Source organism: Oncorhynchus kisutch, unplaced genomic scaffold (genome assembly GCF_002021735.2).
Source record: "Oncorhynchus kisutch isolate 150728-3 unplaced genomic scaffold, Okis_V2 Okis06b-Okis10b_hom, whole genome shotgun sequence".
NCBI classification, from domain to species: domain Eukaryota; kingdom Metazoa; phylum Chordata; class Actinopteri; order Salmoniformes; family Salmonidae; genus Oncorhynchus; species Oncorhynchus kisutch.
Window position 1 is genome coordinate 11,320,169 of NW_022261983.1, and position 22,505 is coordinate 11,342,673.

Sequence of the window (22,505 nt, forward strand, 5' to 3'; positions counted from 1 at the left end):
GGGAGAGAGAGAGAGAGAGAGAGGGAGAGAGAGAGGGGAGAGAGAGAGAGAGAGACAGAGAGAGAGGGCGAAGAGGAGAGACGAAAAAGAGAGAGAAGAGAGAGAGAGAGGCTGAGAGAGAGAGAGAGAGAGAGAGAGTGAGAGAGAAGGAGAGAAGAGGGCGAGAAGAGAGAGCGGGAGGAGAGAGAGAGGAGCGAGAGAGAGGAGAGAGGGAGAGAGAGAGGCAGCAGTGCCACCTTTGCCCGGACTCTAAAGGACATCGCTCTCAAACGCCCACACTCCACACAGGAGTAACAGATCAATAGACACCCCACCCAGACCAGCGAGACACCCTCCCAGATCTGCAGGACCTCCCCCGGACCTACACATAGAGGACCCACGCCAAGAGGAATTACATCCAGACCACAGTACCACCCAGATCACATCGACCACCCCCGACCCCAAACCAATCACACCCCCCCACGTCAAACCATGCCCACACTCCATTTAGGCCCCTCAGATCAGACCTATGCCACTCCTGCCACCCCATGCACCCCACCCCCCGCAAGAGGGCCTCAATCATGGAAGCCACACACATACCGCCCAGGGTAGTGAGCGCGGGGGGCAAACAGTCCCAACCCCCACTCTACTACTCGACCCAAAGCCAATGGCATGCTACCAGATGCTCAGCAGGCTTTGCTCACAACTTACTGGCCTGAGGTAAACCACGCAACCAAACATCCATTGGACACCTCTACTGGAACAAAAGGCCTTCCACTATATTATCCTGGAATATCCAAGGCCTGAGGTCATCTGGCCTCCTTTGGCCCTAAAGAGCAGAACCCGGACTTCACCAAAGAAATCAGGTAATACAGACAATTGTCATCCTGCTAGAAAACCTGGGGTATAAGAGGAGAATGGCACCCACTGGTTGCCCTCTAGGTTACAGAAGCTGGTAGTCCCAATCCACCAAACTACCAGGTCGGCTGGAAAACAGGGAAGGGACTCAGGGGGTATGCTAATTTGGTATAGAGCAGACCTAACTCACTCCATTAAATTAATCAAAAACAGGAACATTCTACATTTGGCTAGAAATTCAAAAAGAATTATCCTAACAGAGAAAAATGTCCTCCTGTGTGCTACCTATATCCCCCCACTAGAATCCCCATATTTAATGAAGACAGCTTCTCCATCCTGGAGGGGGAAATCAATCATTTCCAGGCCAGGGACATGTACTAGTCTGTGGTGACCTAAATGCCAGAACCGGACAAGAACCTGACACCCTCAGCACACAAGGGGACAAACACCTGCCTGGAGGTGACAGCATTCCCTCCCCCATATGCCCCCCTAGGCACAACTATGACAACATAACCAACAAAAACGGGTCACAACTCCTGCAGCTCTGTCGCACGCTGGGTATGTACATAGTCAACGGTAGGCTTCGAGGGGACTCCTATGGTAGGTACACCTATAGCTCATCTCTTGGCAGTAGTACTGTAGACTACTTTATCACTGACCTCAACCCAGAGTCTCTCAGAGCGTTCACAGTCAGCCCACTGACACCCCTATCAGACCACAGCAAAATCACAGTCTACTTAAACAGAGCAATACTCAATCATGAGGCATCAAAGCCAAAGGAACTGAGTAACATTAAGAAATGCTATAGATGGAAGGAATGCAGTTTGGAAACCTACCAAAAAACAATTAGGCAACAACAAATTCAATCCCTCTTAGACAATTTCCTGGGTAAAACGTTCCACTGTAATAGTGAAGGTGTAAACTTGGCAGTAGAAAATCTTAACAGTATATTTGACCTCTCAGCTTCCCTATCAAATCTAAAAATCTCAAATAGAAAACCGAAGAAAATTAACAATAATGACAAATGGTTTGATGAAGAATGCAAAAATCTAAGAAAGAAATTGAGAAACCTGTCCAACCAAAACATAGAGACCCGGAAAACCTGAGTCTACGCCTTCACTATGGTGAATCACTAAAACAATACAGAAATACACTACGGAAAAAGAAGGAACAGCATGTCAGAAATCAGCTCAATGCAATTGAAGAATCCATAGACTCTAACCACTTCTGGGAAAATTGGAAAACACTAAACAAACAACAACACGAAGATTATCTATCCAAAATGGAGATGTATGGGTAAACCACTTCTCCAATCTTTTTGGCTCTATAACAAAGAATAAAGAGCAAAAACATATACATGATCAAACACAGATCTTAGAATCAACTATTAAAGACTACCAGAACCCACTGGATTCTCCAATTACATTGAAAGAGTTACAGGACAAAATAAAAACCCTCCAACCCAAAAAGGCCTGTGGTGTTGATGGTATCCTCAATGAAATGATCAAATATACAGACAACAAATTCCAATTGGCTATACTAAAACTCTTTAACATCATACTTAGCTCTGGCATCTTCCCCAATATTTGGAACCATGGACTGATCACCCCAATCCACAAAAGTGGAGACAAATTTGACCCCAATAACTACCGTGGAATATGTGTCAACAGTAACCTTGGGAAAATCCTCTGCATTATTATTAACAGCAGACTCGTACATTTCCTCAATGAAAACAATGTACTGAGCAAATGTCAAATTGGCTTTTTACCAAATTACCGTACAACAGACCATGTATTCACCCTGCACACCCTAATTGACAATCAAACAAACCAAAACAAAGGCAAAGTCTTCTCATGCTTTGTTGATTTCAAAAAAGCCTTCGACTCAATCTGGCATGAGGGTCTGCTATACAAACTGATGGAAAGTGGTGTTGGGGGTAAAACATACGACATTATAAAATCCATGTACACAAACAACAAGTGTGCGGTTAAAATTGGCAAAAAACACACACATTTCTTCACACAGGGTCGTGGGTTAGACAGGGATGCAGCTTAAGCCCCACCCTCTTCAACATATATATCAACGAATTGGCGAGGGCACTAGAAAAGTCTGCAGCACCCGGCCTCCCCCTGCTAGAATCCGAAGTCAATGTCTGCTGTTTGCTGATGATCTGGTGCTTCTGTCACCAACCAAGGAGGGGCCTACAGCAGCACCTAGATCTTATGCACAGATTCTGTCAGACCTGGGCCCTGACAGTAAATCTCAGTAAGACCAAAATAATGGTGTTCCAAAAAAGGTCCAGTCACCAGGACCACAAATACAAATTCCATCTAGACACTGTTGCCCTAGAGCACACAAAAAACTATACATACCTTGGCCTAAACATCAGCACCACAGGTAACTTCCACAAAGCTGTGAACGATCTGAGAGACAAGGCAAGAAGGGCATTCTATGCCATCAAAAGAAACATAAATTTCAACATACCAATTAGGATCTGGCTAAAAATACTTGAATCAGTCATAGAGCCCATTGCCCTTTATGGTTGTGAGGTCTGGGGTCCGCTCACCAACCAAGACTTCACAAAATGGGACAAACACCAAATTGAGACTCTGCACGCAGAATTCTGCAAAAATATCCTCCGTGTACAACGTAGAACACCAAATAATGCATGCAGAGCAGAATTAGGCCGATTCCCACTAATTATCAAAATCCAGAAAAGAGCTGTTAAATTCTACAACCACCTAAAAGGAAGCGATTCACAAACCTTCCATAACAAAGCCATCACCTACAGAGAGATGAACCTGGAGAAGAGTCCCCTAAGCAAGCTGGTCCTGGGGCTCTGTTCACAAACACAAACACACACTACAGAGCCCCAGGACAGCAGCACAATTAGACCCAACCAAATCATGAGAAAACAAAAAGATAACTACTTAACACATTGGAAAGAATTAACAAAAAAACAGAGCAAACTAGAATGCTATTTGGCCCTACACAGAGAGTACACAGCGGCAGAATACCTGACCACTGTGACTGACCCAAAATTAAGGAAAGCCTTGACTATGTACAGACTCAGTGAGCATAGCCTTGCTATTGAGAAAGGCCGCCGTAGGCAGACTTGGCTCTCAAGAGAAGACAGGCTATGTGCTCACTGCCCACAAAATGAGGTGGAAACTGAGCTGCACTTCCTAACCTCCTGCCCAATGTATGACCATATTAGAGAGACATATTTCCCTCAGATTACACAGATCCACAAAGAATTCGAAAACAAATCCAATTTTGAAAAACTCCCATATCTACTGGGTGAAATTCCACAGTGTGCCATCACAGCAGCAAGATTTGTGACCTGTTGCCACGAGAAAAGGGCAACCAGTGAAGAACAAACACCATTGTAAATACAACCCATATTTATGCTTATTTATTTTATCTTGTGTCCTTTAGCCATTTGTACATTGTTAGAACACTGTATATATATATATATAATATGACATTTGTAATGTCTTTACTGTTTTGAAACTTATGTATGTGTAATGTTTACTGTTCATTTTTGTTGTTTTTCACTTTATATATTCACTTTGTATGTTGTCTACCTCACTTGCTTTGGCAATGTTAACACATGTTTCCCATGCCAATAAAGCCCTTGAATTGAATTGAATTGAATTGAGAGAGACAGAGAGAGAGGGCGAGAGAGAGAGAGAGAGAGAGAGAGAGAGGGCGAGAGAGAGAGAGAGGGAGAGAGAGAGAGAGAGAGAGAGAGAGAGAGAGAGAGAGAGAGAGAGAGAGAGAGAGAGAGAGAGAGAGGGTGAGAGAGAGAGAGAGACAGAGAGAGAGGGCGAGAGAGAGAGAGAGAGAGAGAGAGAGAGAGAGAGAGAGAGAGAGAGAGGGCGAGAGAGAGAGAGAGAGAGAGGGAGAGAGAGAGAGAGAGAGAGAGAGAGAGAGACAGGGAGATAGAGAGGGGGGAGAGAGAGAGAGAGGGCGAGAGAGAGACAGAGAGAGAGAGAGAGAGAAATAAGAAACTCAGAGTGGGTGGGAGAAATTTCAGTCATGTCAGCTGTATTTTATGTCAATAACAGGCCATTCTAGTTGGTGATGACGCACTTGAAACTGACCCTTCGTACTGACAATGTTTTGGTTCTTACCAATTCTACCTGAGAGGAGTAAGGTGAGGATAGAACAAGACATGGCAATAGACGTTACATTGCTCTCAGTGATCGCTAGACAGAATCCAGCTCATGATGGGTTTATGTACTGTACCTGTCCCCTACAGTAACTGTACCTGTCCTCTACAGTAACTGTACCTGTCCTCTACAGTAACTGTACCTGTCCCCTACAGTAACTGTACCTGTCGTCTACAGTAACTGTACCTGTCCTCTACAGTAACTGTACCTGTCCTCTACAGTAACTGTACCTGTCCCCTACAGTAACTGTACCTGTCGTCTACAGTAACTGTACCTGTCGTCTACAGTAACTGTACCTGTCCTCTACAGTAACTGTACCTGTCGTCTACAGTAACTGTACCTGTCGTCTACAGTAACTGTACCTGTCGTCTACAGTAACTGTACCTGTCGTCTACAGTAACTGTACCTGTCGTCTACAGTAACTGTACCTGTCACCTACAGTAACTGTACCTGTCGTCTACAGTAACTGTACCTGTTGTCTACAGTAACTGTACCTGTCCCCTATAGTAACTGTACCTGTCCCCTACAGTAACTGTACCTGTCATCTACAGTAACTGTACTTGTCATCTACAGTAACTGTACTTGTCGTCTACAGTAACTGTACCTGTAATCTACAGTAACTGTACCTGTCGTCTACAGTAACTGTACCTGTCGTCTACAGTAACTGTACCTGTCATCTACAGTAACTGTACCTGTCCCCTATAGTAACTGTACCTGTCGTCTACAGTCACTGTACCTGTCATCTACAGTAACTGTACCTGTCATCTACAGTAACTGTACCTGTCCCCTATAGTAACTGTACCTGTCGTCTACAGTAACTGTACTTGTCGTCTACAGTAACTGTACCTGTCGTCTACAGTAACTGTACCTGTCGTCTACAGTAACTGTACCTGTCCCCTATAGTAACTGTACCTGTCGGCTACAGTAACTGTACCTGTCCCCTATAGTAACTGTACCTGTCCCCTACAGTAACTGTACCTGTCCTCTACAGTAACTGTACCTGTCCTCTACAGTAACTGTACCTGTCCCCTACAGTAACTGTACCTGTCGTCTACAGTAACTGTACCTGTCCTCTACAGTAACTGTACCTGTCCTCTACAGTAACTGTACCTGTCCCCTACAGTAACTGTACCTGTCGTCTACAGTAACTGTACCTGTCGTCTACAGTAACTGTACCTGTCCTCTACAGTAACTGTACCTGTCGTCTACAGTAACTGTACCTGTCGTCTACAGTAACTGTACCTGTCGTCTACAGTAACTGTACCTGTCGTCTACAGTAACTGTACCTGTCGTCTACAGTAACTGTACCTGTCACCTACAGTAACTGTACCTGTCGTCTACAGTAACTGTACCTGTTGTCTACAGTAACTGTACCTGTCCCCTATAGTAACTGTACCTGTCCCCTACAGTAACTGTACCTGTCATCTACAGTAACTGTACTTGTCATCTACAGTAACTGTACTTGTCGTCTACAGTAACTGTACCTGTAATCTACAGTAACTGTACCTGTCGTCTACAGTAACTGTACCTGTCGTCTACAGTAACTGTACCTGTCATCTACAGTAACTGTACCTGTCCCCTATAGTAACTGTACCTGTCGTCTACAGTCACTGTACCTGTCATCTACAGTAACTGTACCTGTCATCTACAGTAACTGTACCTGTCCCCTATAGTAACTGTACCTGTCGTCTACAGTAACTGTACTTGTCGTCTACAGTAACTGTACCTGTCGTCTACAGTAACTGTACCTGTCGTCTACAGTAACTGTACCTGTCCCCTATAGTAACTGTACCTGTCGGCTACAGTAACTGTACCTGTCCCCTATAGTAACTGTACCTGTCCCCTATAGTAACTGTACCTGTCCCCTATAGTAACTGTACCTGTCCCCTACAGTAACTGTACCTGTCCCCTACAGTAACTGTACCTGTAGTCTACAGTAACTGTACCTGTAATCTACAGTAACTGTACCTGTCCTCTACAGTAACTGTACCTGTCCCCTATAGTAACTGTACCTGTCCCCTACAGTAACTGTACCTGTCCCCTATAGTAACTGTACCTGTAATCTACAGTAACTGTACCTGTCCCCTATAGTAACTGTACCTGTAATCTACAGTAACTGTACCTGTCCCCTATAGTAACTGTACCTGTAATCTACAGTAACTGTACCTGTCCCCTATAGTAACTGTACCTGTAATCTACAGTAACTGTACTGGTTGTCTACAGTAACTGTACCTGTGAGTCTGATATCTCAGAGTGCTTCTCAGTCAGGCTGCTGTTCTCTGCAGGGATCAGATCGTTATACTTGGTACTGACATCTTCATCAGAGTAGTGTAGACTGCCTGGACTGGGCCTCGGGGGAGACCTGGAGAGAGGAGGGGGGTAAAGATGAAGGGGGAGAGGGAAAGAGAGAGAGAAAATCAAGGTCCATTTGAAGTGTTAGACAACTTGGTATTGTTTCTCTGATACAGTCTTATCTCACCGTTGGAAAGTCAAACACAGCTCGTGAGGTTGGCAGCACAGCCCACTGAACACGAGGGTCACTGTCAACCATGAGTCATTTTGTTGGTGTCCTGAATAGAAAACATTCAGTGACCATTCTCAGTCACGTAGACTACAGAATGTCTTCCACACTATTCCAGCTTGCTGCTCATAGAACTCCAAGTTCTCCCTTTCCATTAAGCTGATTGGCTCAGACTATTGGCTGTTTTCCACTAAGCTGATTGGCTCAGACTATTGGCTGTTTTCCATTAAGCTGATTGGCTCAGACTATTGGCTGTTTTCCATTAAGTTGATTGGCTCGGCCTATTGGCTGTTTTCCATTAAGCTGATTGGCTCAGACTATTGGCTGTTTTCCATTAAGTTGATTGGCTCAGACTATTGGCTGTTTTCCATTAAGCTGATTGGCTCAGACTATTGGCTGTTTTCCATTAAGTTGATTGGCTCGGCCTATTGGCTGTTTTCCATTAAGTTGATTGGCTCAGACTATTGGCTGTTTTCCATTAAGTTGATTGGCTCAGACTATTGGCTGTTTTCCATTAAGTTGATTGGCTCGGCCTATTGGCTGTTTTCCATTAAGTTGATTGGCTCGGCCTATTGGCTGTTTTCCATTAAGTTGATTGGCTCAGACTATTGGCTGTTTTCCATTAAGTTGATTGGCTCGGCCTATTGGCTGTTTTCCATTAAGTTGATTGGCTCGGACTATTGGCTGTTTTCCATTAAGTTGATTGGCTCAGACTATTGGCTGTTTTCCATTAAGTTGATTGGCTCGGCCTATTGGCTGTTTTCCATTAAGTTGATTGGCTCGGCCTATTGGCTGTTTTCCATTAAGTTGATTGGCTCGGCCTATTGGCTGTTTTCCATTAAGTTGATTGGCTCGGCCTATTGGCTGTTTTCCATTAAGTTGATTGGCTCGGCCTATTGGCTGTTTTCCATTAAGTTGATTGGCTCGGCCTATTGGCTGTTTTCCATTAAGTTGATTGGCTCAGACTATTGGCTGTTTTCCATTATGTTGATTGGCTCGGCCTATTGGCTGTTTTCCATTAAGTTGATTGGCTCGGCCTATTGGCTGTTTTCCATTATGTTGATTGGCTCGGCCTATTGGCTGTTTTCCATTAAGTTGATTGGCTCGGCCTATTGGCTGTTTTCCATTAAGTTGATTGGCTCGGACTATTGGCTGTTTTCCATTAAGTTGATTGGCTCGGCCTATTGGCTGTTTTCCATTAAGTTGATTGGCTCGGCCTATTGGCTGTTTTCCATTAAGTTGATTGGCTCAGACTATTGGCTGTTTTCCATTAAGTTGATTGGCTCAGACTATTGGCTGTTTTCCATTAAGTTGATTGGCTCGGCATATTGGCTGTTTTCCATTATGTTGATTGGCTCGGCCTATTGGCTGTTTTCCATTAAGTTGATTGGCTCGGCCTATTGGCTGTTTTCCATTAAGTTGATTGGCTCAGACTCTTGGCTGTTTTCCATTAAGTTGATTGGCTCGGCCTATTGGCTGTTTTCCATTAAGTTGATTGGCTCGGCCTATTGGCTGTTTTCCATTTAGCTGATTGGCTCAGACTATTGGCTGTTTTCCATTATGTTGATTGGCTCGGCCTATTGGCTGTTTTCCATTATGTTGATTGGCTCGGCCTATTGGCTGTTTTCCATTATGTATTGTTGTTTGTTTCCTCAGTGCAGTCTCTTAGTCAGTCTGTCAGTCAGTCTGTCAGTCTGGCAGTCAGTCAGTCTGCCTCTCTGTCAGTCAGTCAGTCTGTCAGTTAGTCAGTCTGTCAGTCTGCCTCTCTGTCAGTGCAGTCAGTCAGCCAGTCAGTCTGTCAGTCAGTCAGTCTGCCTCTCTGTCAGTCAGTCAGTCTGTCAGTTAGTCAGTCTGTCAGTCTGCCTCTCTGTCAGTGCAGTCAGTCAGCCAGTCAGTCTGTCAGTCCGGCAGTCAGTCAGCCAGTCAGTCTGGCAGTCTGGCAGTCAGTCAGTCTGCCTCTCTGTCAGTCTGTCAGTCAGTCTGTCAGTGCAGTCAGTCAGCCAGTCAGTCAGTCAGGCTGTCTCTCTGCCAGTCAGTCTATCAGTCAGTCAGTCAGTCTATCAGTCAGTCAGTCTATCAGTCAGTCAGTCTATCATTCAGTCAGCCAGTCAGTCTTGAGGACAGCCTACAAAGTCTATAGTAGGAACTCAAGCAGCCAAGACCAGCCTCCCTCTTAACATCCCTGTCTTAACATTCAACAGGCTTCCTTCTGCTTGTGTTCTGTTGAGAGTCAAGTTACACTTTATATAAGAGGTCAACACAATGCTGCTGCCTTAACATTCAACAGGCTTCCTTCTGCTTGTGTTCTGTTGAGAGTCAAGTTACAGCATCAGACAAAGGCCAGTTATTATTGGTCAGGACAGACCCCCTGTTCCCCTGCTCCCCTGGTCCCCTGCTCCCCTGTTCCCCTGCTCCTCTGCTCCCCTGCTCCTCTGCTCCCCTGCTCCTCTGCTCCCCTGCTCCTCTGCTCCCCTGCTCCTCTGCTCCCCTGCTCCTCTGCTCCCCTGGTCCTCTGGTCCCCTGGTCCCCTGCTCCCCTGTTCCCCTGCTCCTCTGCTCCCCTGCTCCTCTGCTCCCCTGCTCCTCTGCCCCCCTGCTCCTCTGCTCCCCTGCTCCCCTGCTCCTCTGCTCCCCTGCTCCTCTGCCCCCCTGCTCCTCTGCTCCCCTGGTCCCCTGCTCCTCTGCTCCTCTGCCCCCCTGCTCCTCTGCTCCCCTGCTCCTCTGCTCCCCTGCTCCTCTGCCCCCCTGCTCCTCTGCTCCCCTGGTCCCCTGCTCCTCTGCTCCCCTGCTCCTCTGCTCCCCTGCTCCTCTTGGACCCTGCTCCTCTGCCCCCCTGCTCCCCTGCTCCTCTGCTCCCCTGCTCCTCTGCTCCCCTGCTCCTCTGCTCCCCTGCTCCTCTGCTCCCCTGTTCCCCTGCTCCTCTGCTCCTCTGGTCCCCTGCTCCTCTGCCCCCCTGCTCCTCTGCCCCCTTGCTCCTCTGGTCCCCTGCTCCTCTGCTCCTCTGCTCCCCTGCTCCTCTGCTCCTCTGCTCCCCTGCTCCTCTTGGCCCCTGTTACTCTGCTCCCCTGCTCCCCTGCTCCTCTGCTCCCCTGCTCCCCTGCTCCCCTGCTCCCCTGCTCCTCTGCTCCCCTGCTCCTCTGCTCCCCTGCTCCTCTGCTCCCCTGCTCCTCTGCCCCCCTGCTCCTCTGCTCCCCTGGTCCCCTGCTCCTCTGCTCCCCTGCTCCTCTGCTCCTCTGGTCCCCTGCTCCCCTGTTCCCCTGCTCCTCTGCTCCCCTGCTCCTCTGCTCCCCTGCTCCTCTGCTCCCCTGCTCCTCTGCTCCCCTGCTCCCCTGCTCCTCTGCTCCCCTGCTCCCCTGCTCCTCTGCTCCCCTGCTCCCCTGCTCCTCTGGTCCTCTTGGCACAGATCTCCTCTGATACACATTGAGCAGCTCTGTGAGAGTTCTTAGTGCACATGGCACCCTATATTCCTCATAGTCCCTATATAGTGCACAACCATAGTCTAGACCAGAGACTATGGTACAAAAAAAAAGTAGTGCACTATATAGGGAATAGGGTGCCATTTAGAACGCATTCAATGACTTATATATACACTAAATGAGAGCCTGGGGCGCTGTTTTGAAGCCACCACGCATCCATCTTGGCACTCCCCCAACCTAGTAAAAACATATTTTGGAAGCTTAAGAAAAGCAGTTATTTTATTCTATTACAGGCCCCTTAATACAGATACTTTTTAATGTTTTATGTCCTTGAAACATTTCATTGAAATTCTGTAGAATTCCAATGTATTCCAATGGCTGACCGGTGGCTTCTCATTGGCCAATACATGAGCAACCCAGGGTCTCTATACACCACTGTAGTCATACTTAGTTATAGGGTGAGAACACTGAACACTGTCCTCCAGACAGACACTACATTAGGAGTTTGATGGCAGAGCAGACCAGAGCAACTGGTTTGTTTGGGAAACACAGATAGTGTAGTTCTACTGGGTCTATCAGAGCTGGGGTAAACAACCTGTGGTATGGTTCTACTGGGCCTATCAGAGCAGGGGGTAAACAACCTGTGGTATGGTTCTACTGGGTCTATCAGAGCTGGGGTAAACAACCTGTGGTATGGTTCTACAGGGCAGGGGAAACCGATTCCTCCAGGGCAGGGGAAACCGATTCCTCCAGGACAGGGGAAACCGATTCCTCCGGGGCAGGGGAAACCGATTCCTCCAGGACAGGGGAAACCGATTCCTCCAGGGCAGGGGAAACCGATTCCTCCAGGACAGGGGAAACCGATTCCTCCAGGGCAGGGGAAACCGATTCCTCCAGGACAGGGGAAACCGATTCCTCCAGGACAGGGGAAACCGATTCCTCCGGGACAGGGGAAACCGATTCCTCCAGGACAGTGGAAACCGATTCCTCCAGGGAAACCAGAGAGAGCCCGTGTCTCAAATGGCACCCTGTTCCATATGGGCCCTGGTCAAAAGAAGGGCACTATATAGGGAATAGAGTGTAATTTGGGATGTAGACAGGGTGGTTCTGCAGTGCACCCATTATGGAGGAATGTGTTAGATGGATGGAGGTCGGGGGAGGGGGGGGGCAGTGCTGGTCCCTCCCTGACTGAGGAGGCCTGGGACAGGGATCAAAGGAACCAGCGCTGCATCCTGCCTCCCTTCTCTCTGAAGTGCTCCAGTCGGGTGCAGCTTCGTTAACAACCGGCTGCACTGAGAGGGAGAGGGTGGGGTGAGGGTGGAGGATGGGAAGGAAGGAGGTAGAGGAGAGGGAGAGGGTTTGGTGAGGGTGGAGGATGGGATGGAAGGAGGTAGAGGAGAGGGAGAGGGTTTGGTGAGGGTGGAGGACGGGATGGAAGGAGGTAGAGGAGAGGAGAGGGAGAGGGTTTGGTGAGGGTGGAGGACGGGATGGAAGGAGGTAGATGAGAGGGAGAGGGTTTGGTGAGGGTGGAGGGTGGGATGGAAGGAGGTAGAGGAGAGGGAGAGAGGAGTAGAAGTGATGGGGGAAGGCGGGAGGGGAGGAATTAGGAAATGAGTAGGGGGTACTGATCAATTATTTAAACTCTCTCTTTCCTATCGCCTCTGAATTTTAAGTAGCTCCTTCATCACAACTTCCCTCCTCCTCATGTCCTCCTCATTAGCCCAAATCCTTTTGTTGCCTTATCTCTTTCATAGACCACACTGTTATGTAAGTGTCTTCCAAACGACTTAGCCAATCTCTATGATTTAGCCATTTCATGGGGCCTATGTAAAGGTCCCCTGGTACGTGAAAGATGGCACTGAGACAGAGCCGTCGTCTGTTTGGTGTGGTTGAAATGGCTCTGCGGGACAAGCCGTGTCAGTCCCACCTCTTTCCACCTTACTGCACCAGGTTCAAATGACTCTAATCTCATATAAAGACAATGACTGGTTTCTGTACCTCATTAGTATTTTGTACAGATTGATCTCACAAACCCTCTTTGGTTTGAGCTGTTGTAGCATGTCTCCGACGTTAAACCCACGGATGTAAACTACTGATGTGAGGGAGCGAGAGAGACGGAAAGAGAAATAAAGAGATAATGATAGATAGAGAGGGAGCGTGGTCTAGACCTTCAGAGATACAGACTCTACATTAAACATCTCAGACCTCATCCTGTAAACATCTCAGACCTCATCCTGTAAACATCTCAGACCTCATCCTGTAAACATCTCAGACCTCATCCTGTAAACATCTCAGTCCTCATCCTGTAAACATCTCAGTCCTCATCCTGTAAACATCTCAGTCCTCATCCTGTAAACATCTCAGACCTCATCCTGTAAACATCTCAGTCCTCATCCTGTAAACATCTCAGATCTCATCCTGTAAACATCTCAGTCCTCATCCTGTAAACATCTCAGTCCTCATCCTGTAAACATCTCAGTCCTCATCCTGTAAACATCTCAGTCCTCATCCTGTAAACATCTCAGTCCTCATCCTGTAAACATCTCAGTCCTCATCCTGTAAACATCTCAGACCTCATCCTGGCATTCAGCAGAACAGACTACAGTAAACATCTCAGACCTCATCCTGGCCTTCAACAGAACAGACTACAGTAAACATCTCAGACATCATCCTGTAAACATCTCAGACCTCATCCTGGCCTTCAGCAGAACAGACTACAGTAAACATCTCAGTCCTCATCCTGGCCTTCAGCAGAACAGACTACAGTAAACATCTCAGAACTCATCCAGTAAACATCTCAGACCTCATCCTGGCCTTCAACAGAGCAGACTACAGTAAACATCTCAGAACTCATCCTGGCCTTCAACAGAACAGACTACAGTAAACATCTCAGACCTCATCCTGGCCTTCAGCAGAACAGACTACAGTAAACATCTCAGTCCTCATCCAGTAAACATCTCAGACCTCATCCTGGCCTTCAACAGAACAGACTACAGTAAACATCTCAGACCTCATCCTGGCCTTCGGCAGAACAGACTACAGTAAACATCTCAGTCCTCATCCAGTAAACATCTCAGACCTCATCCTGGCCTTCGGCAGAACAGACTACAGTAAACATCTCAGTCCTCATCCAGTAAACATCTCAGACCTCATCCTGGCCTTCAGCAGAACAGACTACAGTAAACATCTCAGACCTCATCCTGGCCTTCGGCAGAACAGACAACAGTAAACATCTCAGAACTCATCCAGTAAACATCTCAGACCTCATCCTGGCCTTCAACAGAGCAGACTACAGTAAACATCTCAGACCTCATCCTGGTCTTCAACAGTACAGACTACAGTAAACATCTCAGACCTCATCCTTGCCTTCAACAGTACAGACTACAGTAAACACCTCAGACCTCATCCTTGCCTTCAACAGAACAGACTACAGTAAACATCTCAGAACTCATCCTGGCCTTCAACAGAACAGACTACAGTAAACATCTCAGACCTCATCCTGGCCTTCAGCAGAACAGACTACAGTAAACATCTCAGTCCTCATCCAGTAAACATCTCAGACCTCATCCTGGCCTTCAGCAGAACAGACTACAGTAAACATCTCAGTCCTCATCCAGTAAACATCTCAGACCTCATCCTGGCCTTCAGCAGAACAGACTACAGTAAACATCTCAGTCCTCATCCAGTAAACATCTCAGACCTCATCCTGGCCTTCAGCAGAACAGACTACAGTAAACATCTCAGACCTCATCCTGGCCTTCAGCAGAACAGACTACAGTAAACATCTCAGACCTCATCCAGTAAACATCTCAGACCTCATCCTGGCCTTCGGCAGAACAGACTACAGTAAACATCTCAGACCTCATCCTGGCCTTCAACAGAACAGACTACAGTAAACATCTCAGACCTCATCCTGGCCTTCAGCAGAACAGACTACAGTAAACATCTCAGTCCTCATCCAGTAAACATCTCAGACCTCATCCTGGCCTTCAGCAGAACAGACTACAGTAAACATCTCAGTCCTCATCCAGTAAACATCTCAGACCTCATCCTGGCCTTCAGCAGAACAGACTACAGTAAACATCTCAGACCTCATCCTGGCCTTCAGCAGAACAGACTACAGTAAACATCTCAGACCTCATCCAGTAAACATCTCAGACCTCATCCTGGCCTTCGGCAGAACAGACTACAGTAAACATCTCAGACCTCATCCTGGCCTTCAACAGAACAGACTACAGTAAACATCTCAGACCTCATCCTGGCCTTCAGCAGAACAGACTACAGTAAACATCTCAGTCCTCATCCAGTAAACATCTCAGACCTCATCCTGGCCTTCAGCAGAACAGACTACAGTAAACATCTCAGACCTCATCCTGGCCTTCAGCAGAACAGACTACAGTAAACATCTCAGACCTCATCCAGTAAACATCTCAGACCTCATCCTGGCCTTCGGCAGAACAGACTACAGTAAACATCTCAGACCTCATCCTGGCCTTCAACAGAACAGACTACAGTAAACATCTCAGACCTCATCCTGGCCTTCAACAGAACAGACTACAGTAAACATCTCAGTCCTCATCCAGTAAACATCTCAGACCTCATCCTGGCCTTCAGCAGAACAGACATTACGGTGGAGAAAATCAATGACCTAACAGATGTTTTTCTGCTTTACTTTATGTTCTTGATGACTGAGGGGCCCCTAGAAGGAAAGGGTCATTTTCCTCGACCTGCACTGCTGAAATATCTTTATAATATGTGAACAGGGAACACGGTTAGTTACCCCAGTCATTGGCCATGAAAAGCAACCCACAGGCCCTGGATCTATCTGTCTATTCATTGAGTTCAGACCTAATCAACAGAGAAAGGTCTTCCATGAGGATAATCTTTAAAGGGGTTTGTGTCCGTTGATCTGTCTGCCTTACCCCCTCTCCTTCCTCCTCTCTCCCCCTGCCTTACCTCCCTCTCCTCCTCCTCTCTCCCCCTGCCTTACCTCCCTCACCTCCTCCCCTCTCCCCCTGTCTTATGTCCCTCTCCTTCCTCCTCTCTCCCCCTGCCTTACCTCCCTCTCCTTTCTCCTCTCTCCCCCTGCCTTACCCCCTCTCCTTCCTCCTCTCTCTCCCTGCCTTACCCCCCTCTCCTCCTCCTCTCTCCCCCTGCCTTACCCCCCTCTCCTTCCTCCTCTCTCTCCCTGCCTTACCCCCCTCTCCTCCTCCTCTCTCTCCCTGCCTTACCCCCCTCTCCTCCTCCTCTCTCCCCCTGCCTTACCCCCCGCTCCTTCCTCCTCTCTCCCCCTGCCTTACCCCCTCTCCTCCTCCTCTCTCCCCCTGCCTTACCCCCTCTTATTCCTCCTCTCTCCCCTGCATTACCCCCCTTCCCCCTTCTCTCTGCCCCTGCCTTACCCCCCTCTCCTTCCTCCCCCTCTTGCTGCCCTACCTTTTCTCCCTCCTCTCTCCTCCTGCCCTACCCCATCTCCTTCCTCCCCTCCTCTCTTCCCCTGCCTTACCCCCCTCTCATTCCTCCTCTCCCCCTGCCTTACCCCCCTCTCCTTCCGACCCCTCCTCTCCCCCTGCCTTACCCCCTTCTCCTTCCTACCCCTCCTCTCCCCCTGCCTTACCCCCCTCTCCTTCTTCCCCTCCTCTCTCCCCCTGCCTTACCCCCCTCTTCTTCCTACCCCTCCTCTCCCCCTGCCTTACCCCCCCTCTTCTTCCTCCCCTCCTCTCCCCCTGCCTTACACCCCTCTTCTTCCTCCCCTCCTCTCCCCCTGCCTTATCCCCCTCTCATTCCTACCCCTCCTCTCACCCTGCCTGAGGGGGGGGGGCGTACCCCCTCTTCTTCCTCCCCCATCTGACTCCCTGCCTAGACTTCAATACATACACCTCAGTCCTTCCACACAGATCACAGAGAGAAAGCACAACAGAACAGAACCCATGATGGAGCAGATGCAGAATGTATAATTGGTTCATCAGACTGTATAACAGCTAATCCATCACTCCATCCATCCTGTGGTTGTTATTGTCTGAAGATAAAGAGGCATGTTTCAACTGCAGTTGATCTCCTGAATAATCTTCTTCCTAATCAATAAGTATGTACTGAGCATGAGAGCTTTAATCTCAGCCATGAACTCTCAGAATGAGAGCTTTTATCTCAGCCATGACCCCTCAGAATGAGAGCTATTATCTCAGCCATGACCCCTCAGAATGAGAGCTATTATCTCAGCCATGACCCCTCAGAATGAGAGCCATTATCTCAGCCACGAACTCTCAGAATGAGAGCTATTATCTCAGCCATGACCCCTCAGAATGAGAGCTATTATCTCAGCCATGACCCCTCAGAATGAGAGCTATTATCTCAGCCATGACCCCTCAGAATGAGAGCTATTATCTCAGCCATGACCCCTCAGAATGAGAGCTATTATCTCAGCCATGACCCTCAGAATGAGAGCTATTATCTCAGCCATGACCCTCAGAATGAGAGCTATTATCTAAGCCATGACCCCTCAGAATGAGAGCCATTATCTCAGCCATGAACTCTCAGAATGAGAGCTATTATCTCAGCCATGACCCCTCAGAATGAGAGCTATTATCTCAGCCATGACCCCTCAGAATGAGAGCTATTATCTCAGCCATGACCCCTCAGAATGAGAGCTATTATCTCAGCCATGACCCTCAGAATGAGAGCTTTAATCTCAGCCATGAACTCTCAGAATGAGAGCTATTATCTCAGCCATGACCCCTCAGAATGAGAGCTATTATCTCAGCCATGACCCTCAGAATGAGAGCTTTAATCTCAGCCATGACCCTCAGAATGAGAGCTTTAATCTCAGCCATGAACTCTCAGAATGAGAGCTATTATCTCAGCCATGACCCATCAGAATGAGAGCTATTATCTCAGCCATGACCCTCAGAATGAGAGCTATTATCTAAGCCATGACCCCTCAGAATGAGAGCTATTATCTCAGCCATGACCCCTCAGAATGAGAGCTATTATCTCAGCCATGACCCTCAGAATGAGAGCTTTAATCTCAGCCATGACCCTCAGAATGAGAGCTATTATCTCAGCCATGACCCCTCAGAATGAGAGCTATTATCTCAGCCATGAACTCTCAGAATGAGAGCTTTTATCTCAGCCATGACCCTCAGAATGAGAGCTATTATCTCAGCCATGACCCTTCAGAATGAGAGCTATTATCTCAGCCATGACCCCTCAGAATGAGAGCTATTATCTCAGCCATGACCCCCTCAGAATGAGAGCTGTTATCTAAGCCATGACCCCTCAGAATGAGAGCTATTATCTCAGCCATGACCCCTCAGAATGAGAGCTATTATCTCAGCCATGACCCCTCAGAATGAGAGCTATTATCTCAGCCATGACCCCTCAGAATGAGAGCTATTATCTCAGCCATGAACTCTCAGAATGAGAGCTTTTATCTCAGCCATGACCCTCAGAATGAGAGCTATTATCTCAGCCATGACCCTTCAGAATGAGAGCTATTATCTCAGCCATGACCCCTCAGAATGAGAGCTATTATCTCAGCCATGACCCCCTCAGAATGAGAGCTGTTATCTAAGCCATGACCCCTCAGAATGAGAGCTATTATCTCAGCCATGACCCCTCAGAATGAGAGCTGTTATCTCAGCCATGACCCTCAGAATGAGAGCCGTTATCTCAGCCATGACCCTCAGAATAGATGGTTTACTGTTAAACATGATCCTCAGAATAGATGGTTTACTGTTAAACATGATCCTCAGAATAGATGGTTTACTGTGAAACATGACCCTCAGAATAGATGGTTTACTGTTAAACATGATCCTCAGAATAGATGGTTTACTGTTAAACATGATCCTCAGAATAGATGGTTTACTGTGAAACATGATCCTCAGAATAGATGGTTTACTGTGAAACATGACCCTCAGAATAGATGGTTTACTGTTAAACATGACCCTCAGAATAGATGGTTTACTGTTAAACATGATCCTCAGAATAGATGGTTTACTGTTAAACATGATCCTCAGAATAGATGGTTTACTGTGAAACATGATCCTCAGAATAGATGGTATACTGTTAAACATGATCCTCAGAATAGATGGTTTACTGTGAAACATGATCCTCAGAATAGATGGTTTACTGTGAAACATGACCCTCAGAATAGATGGTTTACTGTTAAACATGATCCTCAGAATAGATGGTTTACTGTTAAACATGATCCTCAGAATAGATGGTTTACTGTGAAACATGACCCTCAGAATAGATGGTTTACTGTTAAACATGATCCTCAGAATAGATGGTTTACTGTGAAACATGAGTCTCAGAATAGATAGTTTACTGTTAAACATGACCCTCAGAATAGATGGTTTACTGTGAAACATGATCCTCAGAATAGATTGTTTACTGTGAAACATGACCCTCAGAATAGATGGTTTACTGTGAAACATGACCCTCAGAATAGATGTCATGCAGAAATCGTGTGCGTGTGTGCTCGCGCATGTGTGTGTTACTGACCGTGTGTAGATGCCGTTCTTGCGGCAGAAGGAGTTCTTGACTGACAGGCGTCTGTTGTTGAGTTCCAGGGCGGGGAAACGGCCCTCGTCCAGCCTGACCATCTCCCCATGGGACAGGGGCAGGGAGGTGCTGTTACTGTGGCTCCCTAGGTGGGGGTAAGAGGACACTGGGAGAAGGTTAGTCCATTGTAGGGGCAGGCCACACACACAAGCTAAATGCCTTCTATGCTCGCTTCGAGGAAAGCAACACTGAACCATGCATGGGAGCAAACGCTGTTCCAGACGACTGTGTGATCACGCTCTCAATAGCCGATGTGAGTAAAACCTTTTAATAGGATAACATTCACAAGGATACAGGGCCAGACGGATTACCAGGACACGTACTCAGAGCATGCGCTGACCAACTGGCAAGTATCTTCACTGACATTTTCCACCTCTCCCTGACCCAATCTATAATACATACATGTTTGAAGCAGACCACCATAGTCCCTGTGCCCAGAAGGCCTACATGACCATCCAGATCACTCACATCGGTAGCGCTGCAATGTGTTTTGAAAGGCTGGTCATAGCTCACATCAACACCATCAATGATTTAGCACTGAGGCTAATCAGCAGTCTCAATATAAAACCTTTAGTGTTAGAGACTCTACTGAGGTGCCAGGCCCTGATCCAACAAAACCATGTTTTGACTGACCCACATGCCCAAATATATACCCTCATACACAGTATAAATCAATCAAATGTATTTATAAAGCCCTTCTAACATCAGCTGATGTCACAAAGTGCTGTACAGAAACCCAGCCTAAAACCCCAAACAGCAAGCAATGCTGGTGTAGAAGCACAGTGGCTAGGAAAAAGTCCTTAGAAAGGCAGGAACCTAGGAAGAAACCTAGAGAGGAACCAGGCTATGAGGGGTGGCCAGTCCTCTTCTGGCTGTGCCGGGTGGAGATTATAACAGAACATGGCCAAGATGTTCAAATGTTCATAGATGACCAGCAGGGTGAAATAATAATAATCACAGTGGTTGTCGAGGGTGCAACAAGTCAGCACCTCAGGAGGAAATGTCAGTTGGCTTTTCATAGCCGATCATTCAGAGTATCTCTACCGCTCAAGAGAGTTGAAAACAGCAGGTCTGGGACAGGTAGCACGTCTGGTGAACAGGTCAGGGTTCCCTAGCCGCAGGCAGAACAGTTGAGGAGTAGAGGCAGGGTTTAGGGGGCAGTGACCTCTCCTCTCTCTTCCTCCTGGCTGGTTAGTGTGACTCACCATGCTGGTGCCTGGTCCTGGTGGTGAGTTTGGACCACAGTAAAACAAACAACTTGTCAGTGGTACAAAACGGCTGTGTTGCCAGGGGTGGCTGGGGGGTAGCTGGGGGTGCAGGCTCTAAAAGGAGCTCTTTGTGTCCCAGACAAACACGGTCCTTGTCTCTCCTGGACCATCCAAATCCCTGTTGACTGACCCCTGACCCCTACAGGACCCCTGGACACTGTGGGACCACTCTCAACACCACACTAAACACTAACGGGGCGTTAAAAGGTAATGATGTGAGATCCTGGCAGGCTTGACCTCTCTTCCACTCCTTCCTCTCTCCTGTTTCTCATCCTCTCTGTCTCTACTTCCCTTCCTCTCTCCTGTTTCTCTCCACCTCTCTTTCTCTCCATCCCTGTGAGTTCTAACAAGTCGTTATCAAGTGATTATTTTACAGGATTTGGCCATCAGTGCTCCCTCAAAAAATGCAGAGGAGGAGCAGTGGCAGTCAACCCGTGATGCCAGAGTCCAACAGTGATGTAACCTGGGATGACTCAGCAGAGCGTCAGTCTGGCACTGTGGGGTCAGGGACAGAAGGCACACACAGTGTACTGACTGAATAACTATTGGCTTAAACATCAGAACAAACCCTGGCAGATCGATACCCATTCTTTCTAAATAGGGGACAATAATGACCTCTCGTCTCTCATTCTCCTGTCTACCTGTGCTTATGTAAGGCACTTTGTGACAACTGTTACTGTTAAAAGGGCTAGAACTGAATTTGATAGTGTTTTTAGCTTGGTCTTATATTACAATGGTCATGCAGTATTTTTACAATTGTATAAATAGTTTTCAGATGTTCCAATCACAACTGATGACTCTGGGCTCCTTACGGGCCAGCTTCTCAGACACAGATTAAAACTAGTCCTGGACTGAAAAGATAGATCAATGGTGCATCTCTATCAACATTTTTTTTTTTGTTGTCCAGAACTAGTCTTAATCTGTGTCCAGGAAGCCACCCCTCAAAAGTATCAATAACTTGGGAATGGAATGTTGGGAATTGAATATTGGGAATGGAATATTAGGAATGGAATGTTGGGAATTGAATATTGGGAATGGAATGTTGGGAATGGAATATTAGGAATGGAATGTTGGGAATGGAATGTTGGGAATGGAATATTGAGAATGGAATGTTGGGAATGGAATGTTGGGAAAGGAATGTTGGAAATTGAATATTGGGAATGGAATGTTGGGAATGGAATATTAGGAATGGAATGTTGGGAATGGAATATTAGGAATGGAATGTTGGGAATGGAATATTAGGAATGGAATATTGGGAATGGAATGTTGGGAATGGAATATTAGGAATGGAATATTGGGAATGGAATGTTGGGAATGGAATGTTGGGAATGGAATTTGGGGAATGGAATGTTGGGAATGGAATATTAGGAATGGAATGTTGGGAATGGAATGTTGGGAATGGAATATTAGGAATGGAATGTTGGGAATGGAATATTAGGAATGGAATGTTGGGAAAGGAACAAAGAGTTGAGAGAAACACGAATCAGAGAGGACAGTTATATATGGAGCAGTTCTCTGTGTTGTCTACCTGAGTCAGCCTTCTTGGTGTACTTCTTACTCTGGCCCCTGATGATGAGGATGAAGACGAGGAGGAGGATGAAGATTAGGCCCACCAGAGCGATGACCACCAGGAACCACCACTCTTCATAGAAGGGAGACACTTTCTGGGCTGGAGATGAGAGTCACAAGAGAGCTAGATAACAGATATCTGTACCAAGAGGAAGAACAAG

General features: G+C 47.2%; 1 protein-coding gene across 1 annotated transcript in view; it reads right to left on the reverse strand.

The window, feature by feature from the left end:
* The window catches only part of LOC116359871 (protein sidekick-2-like), a 66,689-nt gene that overhangs the window by 7,300 nt on the left and 36,884 nt on the right, over nucleotides 1–22,505 (reverse strand). The window contains exons 27-29 of the mRNA XM_031813744.1: nucleotides 22,304–22,444; nucleotides 19,448–19,592; nucleotides 7,245–7,374 (exon numbers count right to left, since the gene is read on the reverse strand). Of these exons, the coding sequence (XP_031669604.1) occupies nucleotides 7,245–7,374; nucleotides 19,448–19,592; nucleotides 22,304–22,444 (416 nt within the window). The remainder of the gene's footprint in view (nucleotides 1–7,244; nucleotides 7,375–19,447; nucleotides 19,593–22,303; nucleotides 22,445–22,505) is intronic.